General features: G+C 29.1%; 1 protein-coding gene across 1 annotated transcript; it reads left to right on the plus strand.

Annotated features, from left to right (window-relative positions):
- Nucleotides 1-359: 359 nt before the first annotated feature.
- Nucleotides 360-20,086, plus strand: LOC111623772 (26S proteasome non-ATPase regulatory subunit 6-like). Its single transcript, XM_023366470.1, has 9 exons — nucleotides 360-522; nucleotides 1,946-2,123; nucleotides 9,236-9,441; nucleotides 11,940-12,085; nucleotides 12,153-12,372; nucleotides 13,978-14,086; nucleotides 17,394-17,562; nucleotides 17,858-17,963; nucleotides 19,828-20,086. The coding sequence occupies exons 2-9, from the start codon at nucleotides 1,985-1,987 to the stop codon at nucleotides 19,894-19,896; spliced, it is 1,164 nt and encodes a 387-aa protein (XP_023222238.1). The 5' UTR covers nucleotides 360-522; nucleotides 1,946-1,984; the 3' UTR covers nucleotides 19,897-20,086.
- The last annotated feature ends 15 nt before the right edge of the window (nucleotides 20,087-20,101 follow it).

A 20,101-nucleotide genomic window follows, 5' to 3' on the forward strand; every position in this document is an offset into this window, starting at 1 on the left:
GAAGGTGTTTAATGTTTTATTAAGTGTCATTTATTTATCCATAAACCTGGTTTTGGGTTTAAATAAAAGCTTTTTCATTCTTATAATAAAATGCATATAAAAAATTATGAAATCGAACTCGAAGGTTATATATCTTTCAATAAAAAGAAAACATTCGACCTCACAGGGATTCGATCTAGCGGTCTTGTAGTGATTGCAGTGCCCCTGGTGGTAACATTTGTCTCTAGTTGATTCTAGCAACGAGCGAAGATAGGAAGTCGAAAGACCAGTTAATCTACCGACTCTGACATCGGCAATTTTCTCTCAATTATGGCGGTGATATACGCTTCTGTATGATCTTCAGTAATATCTGCTTGCATGCGGAATCAGGGCGATTGTGAGAAAATTAGAGCATTCACGAGCATCGCCTTTCTTAGGTAGCGGCACAAAGATGAACCTAACCTAATCCTTCGGCCATATCCCTGTCCTCCAAATCAAGCACTGTCAAAACAGAAATCGTCACCGGCTTCAGCAACACCGCTGGTAAGTCGTCAATACCCGGACTTTTTCTATTCGACAATTGTTTCAATGCCCATGAGACCTCTTCTTCAAGGATATCTGGCTCCCGCTCTGTTAAAACTTCCTCAATTGATGTTCGTTTCCCGTGTTATTTGCATACAGATTCGCCGTATACTCTCGCCATCTCTGCTTGATCTCTTCCGGCTCCTGCAATTCTTTGCCAGTTTGATTGTTGGCGCCTTCTGCGGTGTAAACGTCGTCCTCATCCGTTTCACGTAATTGAATAAACCTCAAGTGTGACCATGTCTGTTCTCTTTTTCCAATTCCGCACACCGTTCATTCCAGTATCTCTCTTTGTCCTTCCTCGCTTCTCTTTGGAATTCCGCATTTAACGTTCTGAATACATCTTAGTTACCAGCGGCTTTGGCTGCGCGACATCTCTTTGCGATTTCGATGGTCGTTGCCGACAGTCATTTGGCCTTCTTTGTAGGTTTTTCGTATGTGACATAACGCTTGGTGGTCACGGTGATAATGCATTTTTTAGTAATTTTTTTTCCCATAGATCATTTGGTTGTTGCTCAACAGTGTCCAGCAGTGTAAACCGATTACTGATGTCGACCGCATATGTAGATGGAATTCTTTCGGCATCGAACTTCTGCACCAGTAAGAGCTTTTTTATTTTTCCAAGACGTATCTTAAATTTGGCGACCAAGAACTGATGATTAAATCCACAGTCAGCTCCTGGAAACGTCTTTGTCGACAAAACTGAGTTCTGCCATTTTTGGTCACATAGGACATAATCGATCTTTTTCCGGTGAGTTTTAGTGGGAGACGTCCAGGTGTACAGACGACGTCTTGGCTGTCTGAACACCTGTTCGTGGCAATAAAAAAATAAAAAAGGCCACTCGGCCACTGCTAAAACCACCGAACACAGGTCATGGGTTCGCGTTTGGCCAACGGGCTGGCCAAATGGAATTTTCAGAGTTTTCTTCACGTTAGTAACACTTAAATAGTGCTAATTTCCCATAAAAGACATCCCGAAAAGCATTCTCTTTAGGCAGATCGCCCGTGTTGCGTTGCCGTACACGAACTAAACCAAACAGAACCCACGACGTGTTTGATTAATTAAAAAGCCCTCTTAGTGCCCGTAGGGCAAAAAAAAGTAGACTTATTTTTTCCTTTTAACTCTTTCCACCTTGCGGGCACTAAGAGGGACTCTTAGCGAATCCATTATGGGTTCGGCCAGCCCCATAATGGGCGCGGTCGGGTGATGAGGGACGGGGCCCAACATATTCGGGTGACATATAAAGTTAATAAAATATTATTAATTTAAATTGAATTAGATAAAAAAAGTTTTCTTTGTAGAAAATAAAATATAAATTTACATGTTATTTTTAAAATAAAAAAATATATATATTTATTTATTTAATTTTATTTCATTTTCCAGTTGGCAACACTAATCGAATACAGCTAAATCATCGCAAACATGCCGGTCGAGAATTTAGAGGAACAAAGTTTGGCTAAAAATCCAAATTTACATTTAGCTCAGTTAAAATTTTTGCTTTCGTTTGATGCAACTAACAATGCCGTTAAAAACGAATTGCTTCAAGCCATCGAAGAAAACAGTAAGTCTTTTTAATTTAACTCTAACGCCGTATAAACAGCTGTAATTGTCAAAGCCCTATTCAATCTTCATAGATTAATTGAAATATATATATATATATATATTTGGAATTTAAATAATGTTTTAATATAAAATAAATATGTTAATTTGTAATAAATTTCAGTACATGCAAGTCATATTAATAAGTGTTAACAAATAAGTAGTATATTTACGTTAATTATTTTGGGAATAAAAGTGTATTTACGGTCGACCCCCCTATAACACTGTTGATTTTTCCGTTTTATATGAATTCCATGTTGTACGAGTCACTTAGATTTCACAAATACGTGTGCCAGGCTATGAACGGCTCACGCATTTTTAAAATCTAAGTGACTCGTACAACATGGAATTCATATAAAACGGAAAAATCAACAGTGTTATAGGGGGGTCGACTACTTTATTTTTTCATATTTATTATTTTTGAGTTCGTAAGTCCGTTATTTATAAACTGTAATCAAATTAGAGGACGCCCACCGGTGGCTGAACGGTTTTGTTCTCCGAAAACTGGAAGTTCAGTTGTGGGTTTTGTGCCTGGCCAGGACAGACTGGCCGAGTGGAGTTTTCCGGATTTTCTCCACCTCTGTAATGCCCAAATAGGGGCCGGTTACCCTTAAAAAGACCTCCCGGAAGGCATCCCCCTATGCTCGCCCGAGTGTTGCGTTGCTGTAACTTAAACAAATTAAGGGTTTTGGCGGAGGGAGAAAACTGGTTGCTTGTTCCCTGAATCGAGTAAAAAATCCACAAATTATTGTAAAAAAAGTATTTACAGGTACCTTAATTCATTTAAGGACTTGTTATATCAAAGAGAAAGAGCGCACGAAAACTAGAATTTGACAAGCATTTTTCGGATATACATACGGATTGTAATGCAAATCCGTATATAGTTATTCGTTGTTTCGGACCCGATTCATATGCCAAATAACTATTTAAAATTATTTTACGACAAAATTACAAAAAATCTTATTTGTTTTAAAAATCAAGGAGAAGGAACGTGCAAAAACTAGAAAACGACATTTGTTGTCCTCTAGTGTTTGTGTGCTCCTCCTTAATGTAACAAGTCCTTAAGTGAAGTAAGACTGTAAGGTTCTTGTAAATATTTTTTTTTATAATACTTAAAATAAGGACAAGTTCCACAAGTTATAATTGTAAAAGTGATTGAGATATGTAACCTTATATGTTTTTGTGTTGAAGCAATAGTGAGGTTGCAGCCAAAGTTTTCATCTGTAAAACATGAATTTCAAGTGCTGCTATCTTATAAGTACCGCTCGATGTTTACATTTTAGAGATTAAAACTTCGGCTGCAACTTCACTATTGTCTCTCTAATCTACTTATGAAAAAAAAACTCAAAAAATTAAATAACTCATTTTTGTATTAAATTTTTATGAATTCTAGAACCAACTATTGTGATACATGTGCTCACTTTCCATCCGAATGTTATACTAGTTAAATGTTTTTTGGCTTTTTGAGAAGCCTGTCACAGATTGTTCTCTTGTTTTGAGCTTCGTTAAAATTTTGAATTTTCAAAGAGAAAATCTCTCTGAATGAAAATTTGAATGATTTGAAATTTTGATGAAGTTCAAACGAGAACAATTTGAGGCTGGCATCTCAAAACAGCCAAAAACATTTGTAACTTGTACAACAAGCTGCTGTAAAAGTGAGCAAGGTCAAGGTGTAACTCTCACAATAAAAATTTATTGATTTAATTATTTCTCTCCATACTTTATCCCCTCCTTGGAAAAGTCTCTGAAGACAACATTAATAAAAAAGATATTTGTTTAAAGCTGCTTTATGTATACTTAAAATATTGTTACTGGGGTTATCTCAAGAGTAGTGCAAATGATGCACTGGCACAGGGCCCTACACTTACCTGGGCTATAAAAAAAAAGTTACATGATCTTTCTGCAAGGCCCCATGTGAGAATTTTACATAAAGTCCCACTTTTCTTTGGACTGACCCTTATTGTTACCATAATATTCTTGAGCAAATACTTATTTTCAGGAATATAGAATACAAAATAAAAATTTTAAGTAACCAAATATTTAATATATGGATATTTAATTAAAGATTTCAATTTAATGTTTTAAATTTCATAAATACTGACACTGGCAGTATTAAATGCCAGTCAGTATTCAATCAAAGTTGATATTAACCAACATCAACTTTGGTTAATATTGGACATTCTCATTTAGTTTCCAAATACTTTTATGTTTGAAATCAATAAATCAAGAATTATTTTGAGTGTTGATTATTTCAAGTTCTACTTCTTAGTTTGCATCAAATAATTGAGCAGTTTTATTTGAAACTTCTGTGATATTTAGATTATTGATAAAGGAGACAATCAGTTTAGTGTCATTAAAATCTGTAAACCGTGATTTTTAATTTTGTTTTCAACTATTTCTATTTTATATACAGTGGGTGATTGGTTAACGAACATAATCCGCGCCAAGACTATGTTTGCTATTCAAATTGTTTGTTAACTGATTATTGATTTTTGTGGGAATTAATCAAACCCACAAAAATAAATAATTTTTATATACTTTCTTACTATGTTTATTTACATGTAATAACGAAGTAAAAGCACACTCTTCATTTTTTCATGGATGGCACATCTTTGTTTCTCAGATGTGATTTTCATTACTCTTTTATCATCTCGAGTCTTTTTGATTATAACTTTCTTAACTAAGATTTATCTACTGTAGACCTGCTGAAGTCATCTACCTATAATATCAGACATTTTCTGCCCACTTTCTACCTTGGCTATTACAGTATCTCTTGTTTAGTTTTTATAGTGAACACAGTTCTTGATAATCTACTTTTTTTAGTTCCCATAATATCAGTTTTTTAAATAAAAGTTCAGAAAAGCACTTACAAAAATTCAGAGAACAGAAATTAACTAGTGCAAAAAAGGTATGTATACAACTGTAAAAGTCTCGTTCCATAAACCATATATAGATGCCATTAAAATACAGTTTTACAAATCTTAAACACAGCGTTGCTTTTTGTGTTTGTTCTGTGAGGTGTTCGTTGTCTGAACATAAAAATCTTTTGCGAAAGTGTTCATTGTCCAAACTGTTCGCTAACTGATCACCCACTGTATAAATTCTTTGAAGTTACAATGAACCACGTTGGGATTTTCATTGAAGAACATCAAGTTTTGGAAATATCTAAATTCATAGTCGTCATGTTTTTCTTCAATATAAGTAAGTATTGCTGGAAAGTTCTTATAGAAGTTAACATATCAATTAAAATTTTTTTTCCTTGCAACTCTAAAGTTAAATTACATAGTTTTATACAGAAATTACTAAAAATGATAAATCTAATTACTACTTTTTATCACTCAGTTGCAAATAAATATTTCTCTTTCATGAAGAACATTTTTTATATCATTAATAAGGAGAGAAACTTTAGGTTATGTGAAAATATGAAATATATGTCTTAGTATTCCATTAAAATTAGTAATAGAAACACATGTAAAAGAACTAAAACACTACACCATATAATGTGTATTCATTTATTTGATATCTATTCATTCATTAAATTTTACAGTAGTTTCAATTAAAACAATGGTTAACTAAATAGTTTTTGTTTTCTTTTGAGAACTACTGATTTTTTCCTCAATACTTACTTGTATCTCTCATCAGCTCAGAAATTATTTAAATAATCAAAATTATAAAAAAAATTTTCCACAACAAAGGATTGAACTTTACACTAAATGATCTTGTCTTCATCCTAAGTTACAGTTCTAATGTTGCCAAGTCAAAATTAAAATTTATTGCTGTATATTTAAAAAAAAATATAGCCTGGAAACCTGGAAAAAAATGCTTTTATTTAAAGTTCTGCTCCTTAATCATTAATTGACACACGAAATTTTTCCATAAATTTACTTCTGCATAGCCAACAAATATTGTACAACAGAAGTTCTTTGTCATCATCATCAGTTTGTAATTTGAATAATAGTCATCAGCTGCTTTTCCTTGAACAGAGAAATAAATTTAAATGTAAAACAGCCAAAACATGTTTTGTATTTAATCTATCATTGCACAAGACTTGCTGTTTGATAAGACAATAATAGTTTTAAAAAAATGGATATTTGTCGTCATTCTTACAGAATGAAATGAAGCCTGATTTGGGACCTACCATTGCACCACCCCCATCAGTAGTTAATAGAAACTAAAAAGAGGAAGTTGATATTATTTCACAAATTTATCAAATGCCACAAAATATCTTCTTGTTTTCCTTAATAACGGTATTATTTTTACGAGTTCTTCTTTACTTGAGTAATCTTGAAATATCATATGAATAAATACCATTAAGTAAGCAGTATCAATGAAATTGTTTGATTCATCAAGTTATAATGAAAACGCATCACCCAAGTGAATGCCTGACATTAAATTTTGTTGTGGAAAGTTGTAAATCTTTGATTTTAGAAATTATTTATTTTTGAAAAGAAATTAGATTCTGCTGATGAAAGAAATGATTCCTTTATTAACTCCCCATTGCTAAATGGCTTTTTTTTTTTTTTTTGTGTGTGTTGACTAATAAATGACACTTTTAAAGAAGCAACAGTGACTGATATCAGCTTGGTTATTGCTCTTAAAAACATGTTTTGTTGCCAGGTGCTATGCAGGACTAAAGTCGAGGTATAACTACCCAAATAAGTGTTACATCAAGCTTCTATGTTATTAGTATATGTATCAACATTTAGAAACTTCCTAACAATGCGACGTGTGTTCAATATTGTAGTTTTCTGTAGTGCTGTGTATGTTTTTATTAAGGTTTAATGTTTCTAGACCTGAGTAACACCACTAGAAGAGAGGATAACAGGTATGTACAATAAATACCTTATCTATCCTCCACATTGTCTTGTTTCTTGGGTGAGTGGAGTGTACTTGTTTATTTTTTCAGTGTGTGCATTTTTCATGTTATAAGTGTTTGGAATAGAGATGTCTATTATACAAGTGATCTTACTGCATTTGTCAATGAAAGTTGTCAGGTCTGTTGTGATGAATTATTATTATTATTTTTTAATGAATTGCTATAGACAAATTACAAATTAAACAGCAACATTTTCTGTCAAACATTGTGTAAAGTAATCCATTTACCATTTCTAATAAAAGTGGTGCTTTTGATTTCTATGGAATATTGATGATTTAACCTGAAATTAAAAAAATAAATATTTATATTTTTATTGAAATCAAATTTTAATGAGGCAAAAAGGTAATGTCTGAATCTAATGATATGGCACAGATAATGGAATTCAACTTGCACTCAGTCATGCAATTATGATTTCTTTCTTTTTTTTTTCCATTAAAGTTTAAAAAAGATGAAATATGGAGTTTTATTCTTAAAAATGCTATTTTAGTTGCTAATTTTCATTTATTTCTCATTGGATTTGTTGCTAGTCCACTTTTGGTTGCTAAATAACGTTTTTATGCTATCATAAGTCACTAAGTTGGAAACATGCTTGAACTAACCACATTGAAAAAGAGAGGATGCAATCAATGAAATTAGAAATTAATCTGATCGTGCACTAATGCATCTTAACAGATTATTAGAATTGATGGAAAGATATACTTTTTTAAGAAATGAATCTGATTTATGAGAAATGGATTTGATATCGTAAATACAGTAATACCACGGAATTTCATTGACTTTCAGTTTTTGTCGATTTTTTTACCCTGAAAAATTTGTCTCAATTTTCACTGGTGTTCCCATGTGACTTCACTGCTAATTCTGTGAAAACAAGGGGTGACCAATGTGTTTACAGGATTAATAATTTATAAATCAATAATCTTAAGTTCTTAATGAACTATAAACTTCAGGAGTTTAACGTAATTTTACAAATCAGTAATATAATTTTTCAATGAAACTGTTAATAAAATATTAATTTCTTTAGAATTCTTTCTCTATTTTTTAAATTGTCTCGTGATTTCTGTTTCTGGCACTTGCCCAAAAGTACTTATACACGAATTGTTTGTTTAAACTTCAGTAAAGCAGTGTTTTTCCTCTATAGATTTTTGAAGTTTTTTTCTCATTTTAGTACAGAATTTTTTTTAATGGATATGACCTTGTAGATTAACCTGCAATTATATCCAGTAATGATTCTCCACACTTACTATTTTTTGTAGGCATTTTTCACCAAATTGAGTTACTTGGCTGTGCTTCATGATATCCTCATGCTATCCATTCAGCTGTGTAAAAACTTTGATAAAAAAAATGTTTTCTATTTATCATAGGCCCTCAAAAACTACTGCAGAAAATTGCTGTGTTATGAATGTGATCACATACAAGTTTTTCTTATTGCCACATGATTGTATGCGTAGCACAGTAATTTTCTGCACTGACGTGACAGTAACCTGATGTCATGACAATCTCTGTTTTCCACAAGAGATAGACATGACATCATGGATGTTTGTCAGCTATGCATGATTTAATGATGTGTGATCTGCTAGTTGCTATGACCTTGAACACTTGTAAGATATTTACATACAATTTATCAACAATTTAAATGTTTTCATGGGTTTATTTCATGTCCGAAAAATACAGAAGAATCATTTTTTGCCCTTCTGAGAAACATCCCAATCTTCCCATCATTTATTTACAGCTGAACTTGTTGCATATTAGCCTGTGTTATTGCAAAGTTTAAAGGGCTTCCATAGGGAGTCCTGTCAAGGACATTCTTCTGTAAACTAAGAACATATGACATTGAAATTTGGCAAATGTAGAAAAGACACACAACTGGATTTTTTGGAATCATCAAATTCAAGGAATAGCAATTATGCACAGCTTAATTATGAAAAATCCTTATACATGTGAATTAAAAAAAAAAGAACTGCTTGTGATTGCGGGGTTAATAAATTATTTATTATTGTGAATTGCATAGCTAAGATGAATTGTTTTTCATATGCTAAACCACTACCTCTAGAATAAATTAATTAGAAATTAATTTAATATAATCATGAAAAATTAGCCTGATGTTATTTGTTAGTTGTTTGGCTTATTACAAATATATTGGATTTAGATATGTTTGTAGATGTGTTTATCATTTGAAAATTAAATTGTTTCTTTTTTAGATATGGCTCCCTTTTATGCTGAAGTTTGTAGAGATCTTCATTGGACAACTAATGAGGATTTGATGTCTCGAATGACTGAAGCTAATACTAAACGATTGAAAAATTTGGAAGATGCTATCGAAGATGCCGAAAAAAATCTTAGTGAGATGGAAGTAAGAGAAGCACACTTAGCAAAAGCAGAATATCTCAGTAGTATTGGTGATAAGGTAGGTATTTTTCTAAATAAAAACTTAATACAGTACAGCATCGATTATCCGACTCAATTGGGGACTGGGGTTGGTCGGATAACCGAAAAGAATGAAAAAAATACATTATTATTATAGTATATTAGTATATCGCTATTAACCAACTTTGCGTTGAATTTTCATCGATGTTAAACCTAACAAATTTTTTTAAAAATAATAATCGTTGCTATTGTATCGTTAAAAATTATTTTAAAATTATTTTATTGCTCACAAAACAAACAACCACTAATAATTAGAAAATTAAGTCTCGTTTAAATACTGGTCTCCCTTTCATGGTCGAATGAGTGTTGCCAGCTAAAACACGTAAAAATAATATTAAAGTAGCCAAGACATAGCCAAATATTGTAGTGCCACATCACTAGCGGACATTTGAAATTTGCCGACTAGAACGGTCGGTTAACCGATGTGATGGTTAATCGGGGATCGGATAATCGATGCTCTACTGTATTTCTTAATTTCAGCGTGTTTAATCAAAATACTGTTTTTAAATTGAATTCTAATTTTAAAGTTTTTATAAATAATAATAACTCATTAACCTGTCCTACGTTGAACCCGAAAATATTCAGGTTGACCTCATTGACCTGCGTGGGTGATCCCGAATATTTCTGTGTTTACATTGGAATATTTTTGATACTAGATGTTGCTTCGTGTCACAATTTTTATATTAAAACAAACTTTTAAAATAAAATTTTTTCGTTTTTATATTATTCAATATATATATTTTGTTTGTGAAATACAGTAAACACGATTATTATTTAAAAAAAAAAATTTAGGCTTATCATCGACAAAAATTCAACATGGCGTCACAGGCAACAAATAAAAATTTCAGCATCGAATAGGTTAAATGTTTCTCACAATTTTAAACTTTTGAATAAAAATTTCAAAATATACAAATAAAGTTAAATTCTCATATTGAGATTGAATGTGTTTGCATCAAACAATGAAAGATATATAAAAAAAATTACTTTGATTCTTCAAAAGTGCTCTTATCAAGTCATATTATAATTTTATGATTAAATTATAAAGTGAAACAGCTTTAAGGTTCAGTTTAAATTATGCTCAATATAAGATTACACACTTTCAAAAACAGGGAGAGTATACACAAGAACATGCCTTTACACCAAACTAGTTATATAAAATCAAAATATTTAATATAACAAATGTTTTTTCTGTTTCGAACGGACATCTTTAGGCTATGTAAGCTTAATTCAAAAAAGAATATTACATCAAACAACAGAACAAAGTTTAAATAAAATTTTTAAAAAGATGATGTTTGGACATGTGCCGTGTAATGTTCTTTATTCAATATGTAAAAATAAATAAATCATTAAAAAAGTAACAAATTAAAGATACTTTACTTTTGAGTGGGTAATAAAGATGCCAGAGTTATTTTTGATGAAACAAGATTGTTACACCGTATGGCAGATTCTGCAGTTAAAATATCAATACTTGGAATGTCTAGAAATCTATAGTGCTATTAGAAATCATACCACTGTCAATTACAAGGAATATTACACTTTTTCATCTTCTTGGTGTGCTTGGTATGAGTTCACTTAAGGCACTTTAGTGTGTGTTGTGACTTATTTAAAAAAATTCTTTTCCTCGAATAACTTCAACTCCCTTCTGCAACAGTCGTGAATTTCTATTGGACCAGCAGTATGGTGGAAAATCCAAAATACAAGGCTACCGGCCTGCACAAAAGATGATTTAAGTGGTTTTCCAAAGTGTCAAGTTTAAATATTTGGTCCATTTTTTGCCAAATTTGATTCATTGTCAGATGACCATTTGATATTTGGCTGTGAATGGAACAGTTTCTTAGAGGTAACATTTGTAGTTATATAAATCAAATAATATAATTTAATATGAAAAGGTTAGAAGTATGAAAGAATCTAATAATCTTAATGTTTGTTGTTATTTTTTGCCCAAGCAATGTCGGACTCATCTGCTAGATACTAATATTGTGTATTATTAATGACTTGTACTTGAGATGTATACACTTGAATTAGCTAAGATCTGTGTGATTTTTGTTTATACGTATCAGATTATTGGAATTAAGATCAATAAATTGCATTAATTGTTGGGAAATAATTTTTATGAATGAATTTCTAATAATGAAAAAGGTTTCATAAAATGCTACATAGGTTCATATGATCTTTGCTTCTAGACTAAATTAATTTAGAAAATGTAACCAAACGGCTTGATTTTTTATATGATTATATGTATGCCTATATGTATTTTGTAATCAGAAAAGCAAGAATATTTGATATTCAGCCAAAAACTTCAGTTTGATCCATTCCTATTTGAAATAATCTTTATTTTTAAAACAAATTAAACTACTAGGAAAATACAGTTTAACATTCTATTTAATAATTAAAAATTAAATATAAATATTATGATAGATTTGTATTCATGATTTACCTTAATCTAAGTATATTTATTTTATTATTTCTTCTAATTAGGAAGCTGCACTAGCTGCTTTTAGAAAAACTCAAGAGAAAACAGTTTCATTAGGACATCGTCTTGATTTACTTTTTCATATGATCAGAATTGGCTTATTTTATATGGATCACGATTTGATTACACGCAACATAGATAAAGCAAAGAGGTTATTTTTTTTAATATTAATATCTAAAAATTTAATAAGCATTTTAATATTAAAATATTGTTTTTAGCTTGATAGAGGAAGGTGGCGACTGGGATCGAAGAAATAGATTAAAGGTTTACCAAGGTGTTTACTGTATGGCCATAAGAGATTTCAAGAGTGCCGCAACTTATTTCTTGGACACAGTATCAACATTTACGAGTTATGAACTTATGGATTATAACACTTTTGTCACTTATACTGTGTTATGCAGTATGATTTCTCTTCCAAGAGTTGACTTGCGTGAAAAGGTTGGTTTTTAAAAGTTATATTAACTAGATTAAATATAAAAGCTATTGTTCGATAATTTAATTAAGTGTTTTCTTGTATAATCTTTCCCAGAACATTTCAAATGATGATATATTCATATAGCAGTTTCATTAGATGCTATAAATATAATGAAAAACTTGATTGAATGTATTGGTTATATTAATACAGCATCTAACCCCTAAATTTATCTAGCCAAACTGTTTCTTTTATAATTATAAAGTTATAATTAATAAAAAATGATGAACATGAAAGAAGCATGGCTTTAGTATGTGGATACTTTATTATTCTTAAAGGTAAAAATACAGTAGAACCCCTCTAGTCCGTCACTACGGTTAATCCGACTGTGGTCAGAGTTGAGAAACTTGTCCCGACTCATCGGTGACTCACCGTCTGTGGCGTTTTTCTGTGTTCGTTACAGTATATGTTTTACATTGTGTGTTCATGTACAGTTTTGTGTGTGTTTTCAACATGTCAGGAGTGAAACGTAAACACGTTACTCTTTCATTAAATGAAAAATTAGCAGTGCTACAAAGACTAGACAAAGGAGATTGTTTATTTTACTTTTTCTGATAATCCGACCTTTTTTGCGTTCCGACCATACACCCAGTCCCAAAGGTGACGGATTAGAGAGGTTCTACTGTAAACAATAAATATAATAATATATAAAAATATAAGCAACAAGTAGACAGCACAGTTTACTCTCTTAATTTATAATTTTTTCAAATTTTATAGTAGTATCCAAAGAATGAAACAAAAAGCAAATTTTAAATAAATAAAAGTTAAATTATTACTTATTTGACGTCTTTGCCCTTTGGAAGAGCAAAATTATATTTTGTCAGCTAATCACAATTGATACTGTTAGCCATAGGTGCAGAAATATTTACTTAGTTTATTTGATAATATATAAACTAAGTAAAATATTCTTAGTATTAAATGATCTACACAATCACTTACTTAATCTTGTTGACATTATACTGTTTGCAAATAGAAATTTCAAATTTATGTATAATTTTGAAATTTGTAGTTCTCTAGTTAAAAAGTCAAATGATGATTAATTCTGAAAATTTTATTGAGGTTACTGATATAATCATTAATGTGAACTTGGTCATTGCATTATTACTTGGATATTATTACATTTTTGATGTCAGCCACTATAGTGTTAGCTAGCATCTGTCCCATTTGGGCTGCTTATGCTTTAAAATTTATTTCAATATTTAAAACTTGTGTCAGACTTGTTTTCCTTTTGCTTTTGGTCTGTTATAGAACTAATTTTAATGGTCATTTTTTTTTTTAAATCAAGATTATGCACATTAAAAAATTTTAAATTATGTTCTATTCTTTGATTTTCTAGTTCAATATACTAACATTCAGTATTCTATTCTAAATAACTTGCATGAGGAAGACAATAATGACAACAAAATATATGAGCAAACACCATTGAAAGTGCTTGTTCTTATATATATTGTGCTAATTGAGAGAATTTTAATACTGAAAGAAAGTTCTTTATTATATTTAATATGTAAGATACCTAATTTAAAATATTATTTCCATTTTATTAGTTAATAAAATAAAATTTCTCTTAACAGGTTGTGAAAGGATCAGAAATATTGGAAGTTTTGCACAATTGTCAAGATATGAACAATTATTTATTTTCATTGTTTAATTGTCAGTATGAAAAATTCTTCAAAAATTTAGGTATGTCTGAAATAAAACATCATATAAATTTTATGATAATCTATTTAACATATTAAAAATGTTTATTTTTAATATAATGCAATGTTTACAATTTTTTTAAAAGAATATATGAATAAGCACTTTACTTATAAAGTGAAAACAAAAGAGTAAGAATTCTTTTGAGAATTTTTCAAATTTTTTTCAAAATTATGGAATAAATCAGTTATTTCATGATTCAAAAAAGTATTTATACAGTAAAACCTTGATTTAACAGACCAATTTGGGCAAGCGGATGTTTGTTAAAGCTGAAAATCCATAATATAACAAAGTAGGTTTACCGAATGCATATGTTAAACTAATTAATTTCTGAATTTTTAAATCTGTTTACTTATGCAGCTACATTTGTATAATTAAAATTAAGTATGTGCGAGAAGTTTAATTTTACAGAAAAGTTCTATATATGTATTATTGCTTATGTACAGTACTCATTTGTACTCCTGATACTGTAATAAACAAGTATAGAATCTAAATCGAAATAACTAAGTAAACATTTTTTGGGAACTGCACTTTAATTGTATTTAACTAAACAAATAAATAATGATCTTAAAACGAAAACAAAATTTAAATTTCACAAAACACCAAAAGAATTTCTTATTTCTTTGGATGATAATATATTGAGACCCTCCCATTGTGGTGTGAAGATAAGAGCTGTGACTCTTGGATTTGAAAATGAAATAACCTATTAAAATACTTTTTTATGTGTAATTAAATTAAAAGTAAACAGGTTTTAATTTTCACTTATGGTGTACGGACTGGAAATTTTGTCTGTTAAATCAAAGTTTTATGGTAATAGTTTGTTCTTTACATTTGAAAATTTACATACTACAACTGCTTTCATTATTATTTAATTTAACTTTGAATCTTCATGTGATGTAATGTTATAATTTTCAAAAAAATATTATGAAATTAGTCATATAGACTTAAAATAGTATTTTATCTTAATATTAAATAATTTATATTTTAAAATATGCATTAGGCTAAATTTTGAAATTTTTCAACAAATTTAATATGAGTATTATCAATCTAAATATAGGAATATGTCTATTGTATATAGCTGTTTTGTTGTAATTGATTTATCATCGTTAATCATATAATGATGATGGTAACCAGTACTGTACACCAATAGTTAATGACTATCTGTTCTACTAAAGAATTAGATGTTCTACGTGAAAATGTTAACTGAGGGTCTATATCCCATTGTTTCAAATAGTCTTAATTACAATGTGCTACAATACAGTCTAAAATTCTTACCAATTTCCTAAAATGTATTTAAAACACAATAAAAAGCCTATATGTGAGTTACAAACACTGTCACATTAAAATTTAAGATGTTTAAAACATGCTAGCTGATTACAAAATTAGAGTACCCAGTGCCAGGAAAAAGTCTAGCAATTTGAGTAATTAGTTGTGAAAAATGTTAGGGTTATGCTAAAGTTTCCTAAATTTAACTATTTTCTCAAAATATTATACTGTATTTCAAATTACATTAGCACATTTAAAATTTGATATGTTAGATTTGGCTAATTTCATAAACTGAATTTAATAATTGAAATGCTCCTGTGAGATGGTAGTAGGATCTTTGACGTGTGGCATGCATTCCACAGCTGTACTGTTTGGTAAAAATGGCAAACATTTTTTTTAATGAAGTAAATTCAAATATTTTTTACTTTAAAAGATGCATCTGTTAAAATAGAGATTTTAAAATGAAGGAAAATCTTTGGTTTTTGTATACTTTTTGAATAATACTGTTTACAGACATTAATGAATATATTGAATATGGAAGCTAAAATTAATGTAATAAAAATTGGAAAAAATAATTAATTGAAAAGATTTCAGTTTAAGTTTTGGATTAGTTTATCATCACTTAATTAAAGGGTAAAGAATGATCGACGGAGGTTGCAAATATTTTTAGAAAGTGTTATGAATTCAAGCATTTGTTTTCTGATCATAAAATTGTAATTTAATAAATATTCTCTTTTGAATACAGAGTAATTTGACTAAATTTTAAGAAAGTTGAAGAAAGATTTATTATTTTAGAAGTTATAATCTTATGGGATGTATTTTGAATTCTTGTTGAAATGAGAAACAGTAAGATTGGAAATTTTCTGCACTACCTTCTTTAACTGTGATTAATTTATAAAATAGATCTACTCAGATGCATTAAGCTCTCCTGTTAAGAACAGGTTCCCAACTGTATAGCTTATTTGTAATTTAGATTATGTAATAACGTACAAACAAATTTGAAATTCGTGTTCCAACATTATATTTTTAAACTCTGGTTTCCTGAAGAAGGCCTTCGGTGTAGGTTGAAAACATTTGAAGAGATTTGTTTCTGTTCTGCTGGGTTGAAGGTGAGCTTTATTGAGACGACATAATTTGTTTTCATCAGCATTTGAACTTGTTCAAAAGTACACGAGTTTTTAAAAAATCGACTAGAATTTATAAGAATAATTCGAAGCAATGTCTATTAAAACTTATTTAGCAAAGGGAGTTTGGTAGACATTTGTGAAAATTTAACAGAAAAGAATTTTAAGTCTCAAGAAATTTGCACAGCGGATATTCTCTATTTTTGCTTCTATGTATCTTTGCAAACAAACTTCATCAATAACTTGGCATGTTTTTCAAAACATCTGCATGTGATTTTAACACCCTGCCAGAATGTAACTTACAAAATTGTGTGTGGAGAAAGTTTATTGTGAAAATAAATTTTCCCTATGTAATCATTGGCTGAAAAATGTATTGAGATCATGCAATCTATGAAGTTTGTATGTGAAAACCAATGTTCTACTTGGAAGATGTTTTATGAGTTATGCCTGTATTATATTTAAAAGTATAAATCAAAGTAAAAAAATCACAGGTAACATCATATTAATTGCAGTCATTAAGTAGTTCATTACTTTGTGATAAAATTTTAATCAGTGTCTACAATACAATACTCATCTTATTGAAATAAAAAATTTATGATAAATTCAGCACTTTGTTTCAAATTTGTAAGTTTTTAATTTTTTTATGTCTTGATTCTCAAAGTGCTTTTCCAAAATTCAAAACAAGAAAAATTTGAATTTTCCTGATCAGAAACCCTAATAGAAATGTTATATATATATATGTAATGTGTGTGTGTATTTTACATGCAAATATTAACTGAAAACATGACTAATCAGAAATTAGAATGATGATTGCATGATTTAAAATTAGATAAAGTCTTGTTCATAAATCAAAATTAAATAAAAATAAATTTATACATCTTTATTTATTTTTATTGTTATAGCTAATGTAGAAACAATGCTAAAACGGGACAGACTGCTAGCTCCTCACTATCGTTATTATGTACGTGAAATGCGGATTTTGGCATACACACAATTACTGGAATCTTACCGAAGTCTCACGCTGCAATATATGGCTGTAGCATTTGGTGTTAGTGTGGAATTTATCGATAGGTTTGAAATTTTCTTATTTTGAAAGATTAGAATAAGATATCAAGTAATTTGAAAAACTTCAAATTTTTACAGATCTGTCTTTATTAATACATATTACTTAAGAAAATACCTCATTTAAATATTATTGTTGTTTATAACTTTAAGTGGAATAAATGTAATGTTAAAACAATATCATCCATGACAGTTTTCTTTTGAAATTATTATTAATGCTTAATTAAAATACATATAAATTATAATGTGATGATTATATATATATATATATATATATAACTGATATGTGTAATTAATATTTCAGAGAATTGGCTAGATTTATAGCAGCTGGTAGACTGCATTGCAAAATTGACAGTGTTGGAGGAATTGTAGAAACAAATAGACCTGATAGTAAAAATTATCAATATCAAGTGAGTTAATAATAACATAGCAATAGATCATTTTTAAATAGTAAAATTTATTCTGTAAATTGAAAACTTTTTATACAGAAATTTGAAGGTAAATGGAGTTTTTGTTAAAACTAAAAAATCTAAATATGAATATATTAAGATATTTTCATAACTAAAATTTTATATACAGTGGAACCTCACTTAATGAGCATAATTCGTTCCATAGTCTTACTCATAATGCAAAACGATTTTTCCCATATAAATTTATGTAAATACAATAATGCATTCCATGCCAAAAAAAATACTCAAATATTTTATGTATAACGTTTATTCAAAGAAAATTATACAATATACATTGTTAAGGAGCGTTAATCCTCATTATCATTTCTTCTAGCATGGAATGAATCAACTTGAAATACAAATTTGATTTGCAGAAAACAAAAGAATCACAGACAATATGTCTGATAAGCACGTCAAACAATATGCCAAATTTTTGGGCTATGTAAAGGCTATAATTAAATAGTAGAAATTAATTTGATTAAAAGTAGGCAGTTATGCTGCCATCTCGTAATAAATTTAATGACAGACATTTCTAAAATTTAATTTGGAATCAGTCATTAAATTTATTACGAGATGGCAGCATAACTGCCTACTTCTAATCAAATTAATTAATTTCTACTATTTAATTATAGCCTTTACATAGCCCAAAAATTTGGCATATTGTTTGACGTGTTTATTATATAACGGACTATGGTTGTTGATGTTTATATGTAGTATGTGTGAACACAAGTTTGGAAAAATATATAATCACAAGCAACAGTAAGATGCTAGCGGAATGAGTGCTAAATACAGACAGATGGAGGATGCACACAATCCGGGATTTCCCCTTTGTCACTCGTTATGCGAGTCATTATTTTACAATTTGTTTTGCTTGTGAGGTGCTCATTGAGCGAGGTTCCACTGTAATTTTAAGAATTTTTAATAAATTTCCAATTTCTGTATAATTATCTATTTCTCTTGAATCATTTTTAAAGAGTACAAATAAGTTATGACTAGATAAATCATTGTTATTTATTAAAACAAAATTTTAAAATTTTTATTAATATTTTTAATTCCTTTATAAATAATAAATTTTCATGATATAAAAAAAAGGCCACAGATTTCAAAAGGATTTTTACTTAAAAAAATATAAAAGTTAACTATTCTTTTTTTTTAACTTAAATAACTTTAAACATTAGATCATTTTCAAATACAGGTAACTCTTGTATAATATGGTAGCCAAATTCATATAAAATCTAATATGAGTAAGAACCAGTAAAGAGGAAGTGGTAGCTTTTTGAATGTAAACAGAAATGCACCATTTTATTTTTACGACTAATAATTATAGGAAATTTAATTGTTCATTTATTTTTAAAAAATCTTACAAATTGTGATACATACAATATAGTAGTATGGATGATGGCATAAGAATTCAAAGCAATTCATGTCAAAATCACTTTGGAAAAAAATAAACTCTAACATCAGACAGAAAAAATATAAAAAAATTTAACTATGTGTATTTAATATTGATAGCTTTACTTCTTTGAGTGATAAAGTTGTCTGATACAATTCATGTTTCCATCACTTCAATAGATTCAAAGTCAATTGGAATGATTTTCTGAATTTCAGTATATATTACCAAGATTTACAAAACACATATTTACACTATTCTTTTAACTGAATTCTTTCACCAAAAATACCATGTGATATGTATAATTCCCTAACCATGTTGAAATATCTTGTTAACATATTAGTCTTCCATGGAGAAACATTGTAATAATGATAAGAAAAATTAGACCTTTTTTAAAATGTTAAAGAATTTAATAAAATTTTTTTTTCATTTCAGGCATGCATCAAACAAGGCGATATACTTCTGAACAGGATACAAAAATTAAGTCGAATTATTAATATGTGAAATAATACAAACGGGAGAACATTCATTGTTTATATAAACTTATCATTTATTTTCCATTTTGATAATTAATTAGTTATTACATTTTCACTGAATACTAATGAAAACGTTATTACCTGTGAAATCAAAATTTACTGCAAGTTAACAACTATGTTTTTACTCCTCATTTTTAATAAAGGTTTGATTTATTTTACTTCACTTCATCATA

This window comes from Centruroides sculpturatus, unplaced genomic scaffold, assembly GCF_000671375.1.
Source record: "Centruroides sculpturatus isolate CEXI.00-Female unplaced genomic scaffold, Cexi_2.0 scaffold120, whole genome shotgun sequence".
Taxonomy (NCBI): Eukaryota; Metazoa; Arthropoda; class Arachnida; order Scorpiones; family Buthidae; genus Centruroides; species Centruroides sculpturatus.

What these genes read in the sequence shown, in the direction of transcription:
- LOC111623772 (XM_023366470.1), top strand. Translation starts at nt 1,985, where the DNA reads ATGCCGGTCGAGAATTTAGAGGAACAAAGTTTGGCTAAAAATCCAAAT. An exon ending in TCAGTAGTATTGGTGATAAG is followed by an intron (nt 9,442 to 11,939) that starts GTAGGTATTTTT and finishes TCTTCTAATTAG; the next exon opens with GAAGCTGCACTAGCTGCTTT. An exon ending in AGTGTGGAATTTATCGATAG is followed by an intron (nt 17,563 to 17,857) that starts GTTTGAAATTTT and finishes TTAATATTTCAG; the next exon opens with AGAATTGGCTAGATTTATAG.